At 40.0% G+C, this 13504-nt stretch overlaps 1 protein-coding gene across 1 annotated transcript in view; it reads left to right on the top strand.

The window, feature by feature from the left end:
• Nucleotides 1-13504, top strand: part of LOC121737936 — a 57445-nt gene that overhangs the window by 36116 nt on the left and 7825 nt on the right. The window contains exon 2 of the mRNA XM_042129672.1: nucleotides 9296-9483. Coding sequence (XP_041985606.1) covers nucleotides 9296-9483 — 188 coding nt within the window. The remainder of the gene's footprint in view (nucleotides 1-9295; nucleotides 9484-13504) is intronic.

The raw sequence follows: 13504 nt of genomic DNA, 5'->3' as shown, positions 1-13504 counted from the left end.
AGACTTCCACCGTGCATTTTTTGCGTAACATCCTGTCATGCACTGTAAAACTCAGGAATGAACTGCCACCAGTATTTGAGGACCAATTCACACCATAGGAATTTAGTCCCAGCCCCCAGGGTATCCCACCCTGGGACTTAAATCCTTCTGGCGTGATAATATGAATGACAACACCAAGATTGAGTGTAAGTGAAAATTAATCACCTATAATAAAAATCTTCGTGCTAGCTATAGCGCGATGTAGCCGCCAAGCAGCAACATCTGTTATCAAAAAAAAGAATTACACTTAATTTTAAAATTATTTAACGAAGTGACTTAGAGCAAAATGATATCTATTATCGTGTTAATAAAGTTTAATTTTACTTGAATGTTTATCAGCGTGGCGCGGCTTGTGATATAACGCGCCGTGAGAAGGGGTGGCTCGTGCTCGCCTGTGGCTCGTGCTCGCTCGTAATAGCTGGCTCGGCGCGGCCCGGCTTGTGATATCACACGCCGTGAGAAACCAGCCTAAGACTTATCAGATTTCATTTAAACACCCACCACAAGAGCCACCCCTTCACACGGCGCGTGGCTCGAGCGAGCGCAGAGCGGCTTGCGATAATACGCGCCGTGAGAAGGCACCATTATATCTTCTTTTAGGTTTTTTAACAGGGTTATGTCTAGTCAGTTTCGATTTTCATTGACTAAAAATAACGACACTACATCAACCAATTAATGACACTGTTGACTAGATAAATTCCTGTCAAAACCGATCGTAAGTTACATACACTTGAAAAACATAATCCTTCTAGTACAGTCGGTTAAATAGTTGCAACTTCTATCTACTAGTTCCCATGAATTAACGCTAAACATCCTTGACACGATATCAATTATATTAGACTACCATTGTTAATGTTGCCTTTTTAAGACACGCGTAGGTTTTCATTAAAATGTTTATTTTGTTTCTTAACAATAACAAGTTGTTTTTTGTTAAAAATGTAATAGTTGCAAGCTACAATATTTTGTAAATGTGTTGAAAGAAGTTAACATTCATTGCACATAAACATTTACTTAGTAAGTCTTTTGAGTCGAATTACTATTAAAAAAAAAATCCGTATAGTAAACTTTTGTTCCTTTTGTGTAAACTAGCTAAAAGCTGAGCTTTGTGAGGGCTCGCGTCGTCACACCTTGACTGACTGATGGTAACACATCTACATATAAATAAAAATTACTATGTTAAAGCACAAATCAATAGGCGTGATAGTTGAGGAGGTTCTTTTCAAAACTTGACAATTACACTTTTTGGATCTTTGTATAATTTAAAGAAATATAATTTTAAGAACAGAGTTACATGTTTAACATAAAATGTTGGTGAATTATAATATACAACAAGAATAGTGATTATTTCGTATGAGTTTCAAAATTTTAGCATTATTATAATATTGAATAAATCCAGAATCTTAAAATGGAATAATCAAGTTTTGACGAGGCTGATTGGAATAATCAAGTTTTGTTATGTGTTCTATAGGAATAATCTAGTTTTGATTCAAACCATTATGGATTAATCTTATTTTGTTCACATTAATTTAAAATCGTTCTTTACTAAGTAATATTTTATTTCACTAACCTCATTTTCATCTTGAAATAAAATAAATAAAACTAATGCAATATTAAAAAAATGTTTTTTATTTTATACTTACTTAAATTCTAACAGCCGTTTCATGTTCAAGGCAATCACATTGTTCATCATTGTCAGAAGCATCTTCTTCATCACTATCAGAATAATTATTGCAACCATTTATAATATTGACATACCAGGAGAGCTCCTGGTTTTCTGCCCAATTTTCACCAAATTGATTCACAAGCAGGTTTCTTACATCATTTTTCTTTTTTAAAGTCAGGTGTTTTTCTATTACCAATTCGGTTAAATCAAGATTAACCCGACTTGTTTGTCGTTTAAAAAGGGTTAATTTTGTATTATTTTCGACATCCGATATAAACATGTAATTTTCAAAAGTTTTAATGTGACATTGACGTTGGTTTCTTTTATTAATAGTTTTAATAAAAGTTATTCTTTTTAAATTCTGTATACCTGTAACTTTTTTGAAGCCTGACTCAACCTTTCAAAAACTTGGCAGATTTAGCACCAATGAGAACATAAAAACTTTAAAAGTTTAAACTACCTGAAAAATATGAGGAAAAAACATGTTTTGTTACAATTTCTAGTAATAAAAAAAATATCTTCAGGATTAATCATAGACATAATATATACTGTCGGATTAATCATGTTTTGTTGCAATTTTAAAATCCTTATTTTGAACATGTTAATTCGAAGAGGAATAATCTACTTTTGTCGAAATCATGCGTTTTGAAATGTTTTTTTCTAGTGGATTGATCACGTTTTGTTAGGATTTTGTTTTCGATGTATATAGATTTCAATGTTACCAACTTAAAAAAAATAAAAAATCCACTTTGGTCGCAAGTGGAATAGTCAAGTTTTGAAAAGAACCTCCTCAGTTTTTCCTTAAAGTGTACCACAAAATGTACAGGTTGTGGGATATACTAGGGCTCGCTTCGCTCGCCCTGATAAAAGGTGATGAAGCATTTTTAATAAACAATTAGTCTTTTTTTTTATTATGCGCACATTACGTTAATTGGTACACGATGAAATTACAAATATTCAGCCATAATGACTCTCGTGACTTAACCACGTTTGCTAACTATGCATCAATTATTTCACTTTTTAATCAATAATAATTGTTAAATAATACCCGATAATGATCTTCACGGTAATCGCGTTTAACTAATGATATTTTATACGGAACCATTAGTCTAATAAGTTTTCATTACGGATTTTTAACATTTAAGGATTTTTTAGAAAAGTTTTTTCGCTATTAAGTTTTTACTTTTTTTTAATTTAGAAAAAAACCAAAATTTTGCATAGAATTCTAGCAGGTGTAGCAGTACCTACGTTCGTTCGCCGATGAAACAAAGAAAACAACGCGCTCTGAAAAGAACGCACGCCGTCTTTGTATACGTTCGTTATAGAAGTTGAAACACAGAAGAAAATCGCTCTGCAAAGAACGTACGTTCGCAATGACAAGAGAAACAGCTGTCCGTGTAATAATACCGGACATGAACCGGCCCTGAAAAGGGCGTTTTTCTAATAAGAATTCTTCATAACATCTTCACAAAATGGCGGCACTACTGTTATTACCGGCGTAGCGACGAGCAGCAGCGAGACGATATCGGAATGGCGCGCGCGGGCGAACTGAATTCGCGGCCCGCGAGAGCCCATATTTATACTCGGGCGATGCCAGCGCCGCGCGCCGCGGCGCGGCCAGTTTCTCGCGCGGCAATCATAATTACCTTGTAAATATTTCTTATTCAATTTTTTTCCCTTTCTAATTTTTGTAAATGTTGTTATCCCTTTCTGTACATCTCTTTCTAATTGTAATAGCCAATCACAATCAATCTTTTAACCTTTGTACATTTTGTAATAATAATAATTAACTCATTTTTTTGTATATAAGCAGCGCATTTTTGTAAATAAATCACTTCAGTTCACCACAGTAAATCGAGTTTTACTCTATACTCCTCCGACCTCTAGTGAACTCTTAGAGAGACCAACCGGTCCTCTAAACTGGTGACCCCGAAGGACAACAAGCAACCTCTGCAAGAAGAAACTCTGCCCGAAGAACAACAAGCACCATCAAGAGAAAACTCTGCCCGGGAAATCTCTGCTCGACAAAACTCTGCTCGAAGAAACGCTGCACGACGAAACGCTGCTCGAACGAAACGCTGCACCAGGAAACGCTGCTCGACGAATCGCTGCTCAAAATTATATTGAAGAAAATCTCTTCAAAATGGAACCCAGAGGCGAATCCCTGCCCGAAACCTCGGCACCCATCACGAACAACCCGGCTACGTCACCATCATCACAAGAGATCGCCGGCATCGCACTCTCCATGAGAATTCCACCATTCTGGAGGGACAAACCCAGGCTCTGGTTCGTCACCTTCGAGGCAGCCACCAGCAGCCTTCAGAAGAACCAAAGCCAGCTCTCCCAGATGGTCATCGCTCGTCTAGAAAAAGAAGACATCGAGCAAATCGCCGATCTTCTGTACAACCCGCCAGAAACAAACAAGTATCAAGCTCTCAAGGACCGGCTCATCTCCGCATACGAAGAATCCGACAGTCGGCAATTCCAAACGCTGCTGTCGGACATGGAATTGGGAGACCAAAAACCGTCACAACTACTACGACGAATGCGAAACCTGGCTCGCAACAAGGTCCCCGATTCCACCCTACAACTCATGTGGGCCAACCTCCTCCCGACAAATATTCGCTCCGTCCTGGCCGTCAGTGAAACGTTCCAGTCGAAGACCACACTCGACGAGCAAGCTGCGCTGGCCGACAAAATAATGGAGCAGTCACATGTAAATACTGTACATAGCATCTCATCCAGTCATCGTGTAAATAGCTCCGCATCAACTTCATCGAACATCGAGTGCCTTCTCATAGAAGAAATAAGAAAACTCTCCCTAGAGGTCGCCGAACTGAAAAAACGACAGTTCGATAGCAATAATTATAGAAGAGGATACTATCAACGCTCAAGACACAGATCATCATCAAGATTCCGGCAGCGGTCAACATCGCGTCCACGTTCTTCATCACCATCGCCATTCTGTTATTACCACAACAGATTCGGTAAGGAAGCGAGGAAATGTACACAACCGTGTAAATTCAACAACAAGTCGGAAAACTAGACCGAACGTTGGCAGCGGCGGAATCCGGCGTTCACAATAAACAATACCGCCTATTCGTCACGGACAAGACTACGAATCTCACTTTTTTGGTAGACACGGGTGCAAACATATCCGTCATACCAAAAAAGAAAGGCCTCCATCTCCAGCCGCTACCTTTTCAACTCTACGCCGCCAACAACACCGTCATACCGACATACGGCGAGAAGACATTAGAACTTAACATCGGACTTCGCCGACCATACAAATGGAAGTTCATCGTCGCCGCAGTCTCGAAACCAATCCTCGGTGCCGACTTCCTACAACACCACGAACTCATCGTCGACCTGAAAAATAGAAGACTCATCGACGGGAGAACCAGTCTACATATTAACGCTCCCGGACGCTACACGAACGTACCTACTGTCCGTAGTGTCGACAGCACGCAGTCGTACCACGACATACTAGCTGACTTCCCCGGCATCACACGATTGACAGCGATGAACATCACGCCGAAACATAGCGTCGAACATTTCATCGAAACGTCTGGGCCACCGCTACATTGTCGCGCCCGACCACTACAACCGCATCGCTACAACCAAGTGAAAAAAGAATTCGAGAATATGATGCAACAAGGTCTCTGTCGTCCCAGCAAGAGCGCCTGGTCTTCTCCGCTTCACGTCGTACCAAAGAAGAACGGCGACATAAGGGTGTGCGGCGACTACCGACGACTAAACGCAGTAACAAAGCCCGACCGCTACCCTATACCCCGACTACGAGACTTCACCTTTCAACTCGCCGGAAAAACTATTTTCTCAACGATCGACTTAAACCGAGCCTACCAGCAATTACCAGTCCATGAAGAGGATATAGAGAAGACAGCAATCATCACACCATTCGGTTTATTCGAATTCCCGAGAATGTGTCCCGGCCTTAGGAACGCAGGCCAGACATTTCAACGTTTTATACACGAAATACTGCAAGGCTACGACTTCGTCTTCTCGTTCATCGACGACTTGTTGATCGCATCCAGCAACGAAGAAGAACATCGCCAACACCTGCGGTGTGTTCTTCAACGTCTAGAAGAAAACGGAATCACGATAAACCCAGCCAAATGTGTACTCGGAAAACAAGAAGTAAAATTCCTCGGCTTCACCGTAAACAGCGACGGAATCAAGCCGCCACAAGACAAACTACAAGCAATAGAAGAATTCCCATTACCAAAAAACATAGAAGAATTGCGACGTTTCCTCGGTATGCTAAATTTCTACCGAGACAGCATACCGAACGCCGCCACTATTCAAGCCCCGCTACACGCATACCTACATAATGCGAAAAAGCGAGACAAGACACCGATCGAGTGGAACGAGACATCAAAAGAAGCATTCACGTCATGCAAAAATAGCATCAAAAACGCTGTTTTGCTTGCCCACCCGAATCACAAAGCACCGATCGCTATTTTCTCTGACGCCTCGGACACCGCAGCGGGAGCTGTAATACAACAATTCAACAATAACAAATGGCAACCACTCGGCTACTTCTCGAAGAAATTTACAACAGCGCAAACGAAGTACAGCACCTACGATCGCGAACTTCAAGCTATCTACATGTCAGTAAAATACTTCAGAAAAATTTTCGAGGGCCGAGAACTCATTATATTCACCGACCACAAGCCATTGACATTCGCCCTACAGAAGAAAACATCAACATCGGAAACTCCGAGAAGAACTCGACAACTACTTTTTATCTCCGAATTCACGCACGACATTCGTCATATCAGCGGAAAAGACAACATAGTCGCCGATACATTCAGCCGCATCGAAACAATCAACACGCCGTCAGCTGTAAATTATGAAGAGTTATCTCGCGCGCAAGAGCGAGATAGCACGCTACCTACACTCTACAGCCAAGAAAACTTAAGTTTCAAAACAACTACGCTACCTAACTCCGATATCAAGATTGTATGCGAAACTTCAACAAAATACGTCCGGCCGTACATTCCACAAGACTTTCGACGCGCCGTGTTCGACTCCATTCATAACATAAGTCATCCTGGAACAAAAGCATCAAGAAAACTCATCGCGCAAAAATTCTTCTGGCCGTCAATGAACTCCGACATTAGCGCGTGGACGAAAACCTGCATACAATGTCAGCGAAGCAAAATACAGCGACATACATCGAGCGCCGTGTCGACATTCCCACAAGTCGACCGCTTTCAACATACACACACCGACATCATCGGTCCGCTGCCTACAACAGCGAGTGGTCATAGATACCTACTTACTATGATCGATCGCTCGACAAAATGGCCTGAAGCTGTACCACTCACCGACATCACCGCCGAAACCGTCGCAAGAGTATTCTACGAGCAATGGATAGCGAGATTCGGGTGTCCGACTACAATAACAACCGATCAAGGACGCCAGTTCGAGAGTCAGCTGTTCGTCAACTTAACTCGATGTATGGGAATAGAAAAAACCCGTACAACACCGTACCACCCGCAATCTAACGGAATGATCGAACGCTGGCATCGAAGTCTCAAGAATTCACTGAAAACAAGACTCATCAACAGTAATACATCGTGGATCGACGAGCTACCTACAGTTTTACTCGGACTACGCGCCGCCATACGAGAGGACACCGGAGTCAGCGCCGCCGAATTAACCTACGGCCGTAACCTACGTTTACCGGCCGACTTCTTCGAAACAACATCATCATCGAGCTTAGATCATACCTACATTGAGCAACTACGAAAAAACATCAACTCTCTCAAGCCGAAAAACAATGTACAGCGCCACGGTAACCAACGCAACATCTTCATACATCGTGATCTACTTACGTGCGAATACGTATTTTTACGTAACGACGCCGTGAGAAAACCACTTCAAACACCGTACGACGGGCCGTACAGAGTTCTCCGACGAGAAGACAAATACTACGTAATACAACTACCCGATCGCACAGCAACAGTATCCATCGATCGTTTGAAGCCCGCCTACATACTGAGTGAAGATTACTTCGGCGAGTCAACGAGCAATGTACAACAGTCACCGGTAATTCTCAACTTACCTAATACCAATTTACCTGTTACCTTACCTTCACATACCAATAATTTACCTGAAAATACCTCATTACCTTTTACCGTTACCTCATTACCTTTACCTGTTACCTCACAACCATTACCAAGTGCAACACCGATCAAGCAGAAGTTACCAGCAAGTCCAGCACAGAAGACAACAAGAACAGGCCGTGCCGTCAGACTGCCGGTACGCTTCGCTTGAGGGGGAGCACTGTAGCAGTACCTACGTTCGTTCGCCGATGAAACAAAGAAAACAACGCGCTCTGAAAAGAACGCACGCCGTCTTTGTATACGTTCGTTATAGAAGTTGAAACACAGAAGAAAATCGCTCTGCAAAGAACGTACGTTCGCAATGACAAGAGAAACAGCTGTCCGTGTAATAATACCGGACATGAACCGGCCCTGAAAAGGGCGTTTTTCTAATAAGAATTCTTCATAACATCTTCACAAAATGGCGGCACTACTGTTATTACCGGCGTAGCGACGAGCAGCAGCGAGACGATATCGGAATGGCGCGCGCGGGCGAACTGAATTCGCGGCCCGCGAGAGCCCATATTTATACTCGGGCGATGCCAGCGCCGCGCGCCGCGGCGCGGCCAGTTTCTCGCGCGGCAATCATAATTACCTTGTAAATATTTCTTATTCAATTTTTTTCCCTTTCTAATTTTTGTAAATGTTGTTATCCCTTTCTGTACATCTCTTTCTAATTGTAATAGCCAATCACAATCAATCTTTTAACCTTTGTACATTTTGTAATAATAATAATTAACTCATTTTTTTGTATATAAGCAGCGCATTTTTGTAAATAAATCACTTCAGTTCACCACAGTAAATCGAGTTTTACTCTATACTCCTCCGACCTCTAGTGAACTCTTAGAGAGACCAACCGGTCCTCTAAACAGGTTTACATTATTCATCCTGGATTGGAATAATGTGAACGGGTACTGGAATGCAGATTACAGATTACAGTAGCAATCCAGCGCTGGATTGGATTACTGGATTGGAATAATGTAAACCATTAAAATGGTGTTGCAGTTACTTTGCGTTTAATAATTTCAAAATCAAAAATATATGCCACAAATTATAAAACTAGTAGCTATAAAGCCTGGTCTACACGTGGCCAAATTCCGGAGTTTCGGGAAATTCACATATTTTCCCGTAACTCTGGAATTCCGCAACAAATAATCTACTTACTTATAGATATATCGAGTAATAGCCAAAGCCACAATTTAAGTAACTACTTGTTTTATTGCTAGTTAATCTTAGACTTTTACTTTCAAAAGACTAATTTGCAGTAAGTGGGTTACTTTCTCTAGCCATTGTTACTAATAATGTCATTAATAACGTTTTTATTAAGTTATGCACTATTATGAAGTGTTTTGCTGCAATTCTTTGCATAATGTAATTAAGCTATTGGAGTGGCATAAGTTTCTAGAAAAAAGTTAAGGCATAGTCCATAGACAATATTTTTGACGTTTATTTTTTTTCACAGGAAAGCATCTAGTATTTGCCACGGATCCAGAGTCCGTCAAAGATGAGTTCGCTTTCGACAACCCCGGGTTCAGACAAGAAGAGAAGTGGCAGAACGAAGCACCGACATTGCCACTCAGCGGCAAAACGCATGCGCTAGCGGCAGAATTCACGAAACCCGAGAAAAGCAGGGATGACTCGTATTTACAGGTATGTTATATTAAATACTAGCTGTCCCGGCAAACGTTGTCTGCCCTTCTGTTATCTCTTCATGCCTCAATCGATATTTATGAAAATTTAGAGAAAAACATAACATACTTTACTATACTATCCCGAAAAAAATATTCCGAGCGATTTTCCGGAATTCCGGACAACATCTAGTATAATATAGCGTCAGTTATAAATCATAACTAGTATAAGCGCAGGTAGCCTGTAACGAATGCCGCATTCCGCACCCAGACAAATTGACATGATATTAGAAAATAGCTGCCGACTATAGACGACGAGAGGTCTAGATATGGCGGGCGTTATCTTACTAACGGTTGGTCGTTATAGTGGGTGCAATGGTTGCGCAGCGATCACAGGTCCCAACTCCCAGATCGTAAGCGGTTTGATTTTGAATTAACAAATAATATTATATTGCTTAATCTAGTCAGCTTGTCTTTGTCTGTCATATTGGAAACGTCACACGATAGATCAGACAGCTAACATCCATCATATTTTTTCTGTCTGTTACCTCTTCACGCCCAAACCGCTGAACCGATTTTGCTGTTTGGTATGGAGATATTTTGAATCCTGGGAAACGATATAGGATACTTTTTATACCGGAAAAATATACAGCTACCGCACGATGAACGAATTTTGGCGCAACGTAATTGGTAGGAAATAATACTCCAATGTAAGCAAAAATATTTATTTGACGTTTGATAACGTTTCTGTCAATATTCTGATATAACGTATGCAACATGTCGGATTATTTACTGTATGGGTTAGTAGCGCCCTCTGCGCCAACCTTTGCCTAATATTCCCTATTTGCAACCACTACGTCAGAAATGCAGCTTTTTCGGTCGTATCTATTACTACCTCGGTCTATGGTGTTGCAATAGAGCTGGACCGTTTCAAATTATACAGGGTGTTCACAAAAACCGTAGGCGCGTTAAGTGACGCTCCCGACTCGACGACAACAAGGTGACTAACAATTTGAAAATTTACGTTTTTAGAGTTCCGTACCTAAAGTGTAAAAACTAGACCCCATTATCAAGACTTCGTTGTCTGCATAGTGCATGGGCGTATCCAGGTAGGGGCAGGGGGAAGCAGCCCCCCTAGAAGATAAAATAAACGTCAATTTTCTTGGAAAATGGGAATTAAAAACCTGTTACCTACTCTGCGCAAAATGAAGTGTTGGAAACAAAATGTCTTTTCAGTCAGATTAATAAAAGTAAAAAAAAATTAAGATCCTTCCCATACAAAAAAACACATTTTTTACTTATTTTTGCTCTATACCGTTACGGAAACCTTCGTGCGCAAGTACGACTCGCAATTGGCCGATTTTTTGTTTTTTAACAAGTTTTGGCGTAAGGAAGTCTTAAATATTTAAGATTTTTATTCAACTAGGCCTTTACATCCGTTGTGGATGATTTATACAGTATTTTTCAGAGCGAAGTAACCACTCCTCAAATATTGTAGTGCCTGGGACAAGATTTTTTAAATGTCCGTATGGTTGCCCAAGCGCATACGGCATTCTCGCATCATAGTCGGCCTAGTCCAGAGGAAAGAACTAGTCAATACGTCTGGGACCAACTATGTGCGGGTTTCCTCACGATGTTTTCCTTCACCGTACGAGCGTCCGTATTATGTACTTGAGATCAGAAAATGTCTCATAGGTACACGCCTCCACCCGGGTTCGAACCTGCACTCTCTAGGAGTGCGAACCGAAGGTCTGCCCATTAGGCCACGGACGCTCTCAGATTTTTATTATATTATGATCAATGATCAATATAATATTATTTAAGATGGTAATCATGGTTATCGTGAAGAGAGGCCGTTAAGCCCATTATCTGGATATGAGTTATAATCCTCACGGATATGCTGATGCATGGATGATGTCATGACATGATGATGTAAAGGTAAACCCCGATAGGATAGATTAGAAGTTTTTGTGGGATCCTTGAAAATAAATGAGGCTGGGTCCAATTGTGGTAAATCGAACTACTACCGCAATTTATCATAATCATTCTGTCATCTGTGCTGAGTGAGACAGCCTGAGATCTGAGACATTTGAATTATTAAAGTTGGGCCCTGGATAATGTTTGTAACGGGAACCATACATTTTCCGGGATAAAAACTATGTTACGTCTCTCCTCGAGCCACCTAGTACATAGTATACTGTATAACGTAAGTATAACTCACTGAGTTATTATATAAGTACCCATAAAAATGGGTAAAGTGTTTAAAGCGTGAACACGGGCAGACAGACAGATAAACACTTTCTTATCATATTGTAATTTGTATTATGATATGTTTCCTAGATTTTTTACAATTATTTTGAATAAAGATTTTTTTAAATATGAAAGTTACTTATTCCATAAACCGCTAAATCGATTTTTAAACACCTCCCCCATCTTGCAAGTCGGTTAAAATTGTAGCCTATGTGTTGTTCTGATGTATAAGCTATAATATTATTGTAAAGTTTCATTAAAATCCATTCAGTAGTTTTTGCGTGAAAGAGTAACAAACATACAAACAAACAAACAAACAAATATACTTTATAATTGTGCACAAAAATTACAAAAATACTTAAATATAAACAACAAATAATGGTAAATCCACATATTGAATCAGATTAAATGAGACATGTACATTGCACAATAATAATTGTACATCCATATATCCACACATCCATATATCCACACATCCATGATACATCCATACATTCAAACTTAAGCCTTTATAATATTAGTACCTGGATGACGGAGCTTTGCTCGGTATAGCAAACACTCATTGACTTCGTGTTACTTCATAACGCCATCTACTGGTCTTTGAAACAATTAGTTGCCAACAAAATAGTATTATTATTCGCCAATAGATGTCAGGAAGAGCCATATTTTTCAGTTTATCGATTATCGATAAAACACGAATAAAAAGACATTTTCTGAAAATGATTCCTAGCTAGATCGATTTATCGCCCCCGAAACCCCCTATATACTAAATTTCATGAAAATCGTTGGAGCCGATTCCGAGATTCCATATATATATATATATATATATATATATATATATATATATATATATATATATATATATATATATATATATATATATATATATATATATATATATATATATTTTGTATGGGGAAACTCGTGGCGCTCGGGCCCTTGCCCATACAAAAGTGAACAAATTTTTTGGTCTTTCAGCGCTGCTCCTTTCACAGTGAACTCTCTACAAGGAACACGTACACACCCTAAAGTATTATCACTTATTTTTGTTATACGTATACGTAAAGGATAATAGGATAGTTTATAATGCGGCAAAATATAAAGGCGAAAAACTAATTACTACGCAACTAAGTTTCTTCAACTAGTAAATAATTATAATTGTGCATCTAGTTATCTAACATCAAGTCAAGGAAATACCATAGATCAGTGATGCTCAACCTTTTTTATACGGGCCACGAACACGTTTTGGTCTTGGTGTCGAGGCCACGACCAAAATTTTGTAGGTTTAAAAAAAAACGATCCTTAAAATTAGCGATTTACAAGCGAAAACAATTTCACGACTTTCGCGACGACTTTGGACTTTACCTTTTGTATTTTGCCGGTGGGCGTGAATTTCAAAATGGTGTAACTTCACGCGTAACGCGTGCCGCTGATAAGGTGCCGGCGGGCCGCAGGTTGAGTATAGCTGCCATAGATAGTAGAGCTGGTTCAGGAATGTGAATAATTTAGGTTATTATGATTGGTTGACGAAACCTCGTTATTAAATTATTTTTATAAATTGAGCAATGCTTAGGTAAGTAATCGTTAGCTATTTTGGATGTATTTTTCTTTTTTATGTTTTTAACCCCTGACGCAAAAAGAGGGATGTTATTAGTTTGACGTGTCTGTGTGTCTGTCTGTGGCATCATAGCTCCCGAACGGATAAACCAATTTCAATTTAGTTTTTGAAGTGAAAACTTCTTTAGCGGTGTTGAGCACTTTTGTGGGATGGGTAAAAACTGTGAAACTCGCGT

This window comes from Aricia agestis, chromosome 22, assembly GCF_905147365.1.
Source record: "Aricia agestis chromosome 22, ilAriAges1.1, whole genome shotgun sequence".
In the NCBI taxonomy this organism is placed as follows: domain Eukaryota; kingdom Metazoa; phylum Arthropoda; class Insecta; order Lepidoptera; family Lycaenidae; genus Aricia; species Aricia agestis.
Note: the sequence above shows the minus strand (reverse complement) of the source record. Positions and strands in the feature narration are given on the sequence as shown.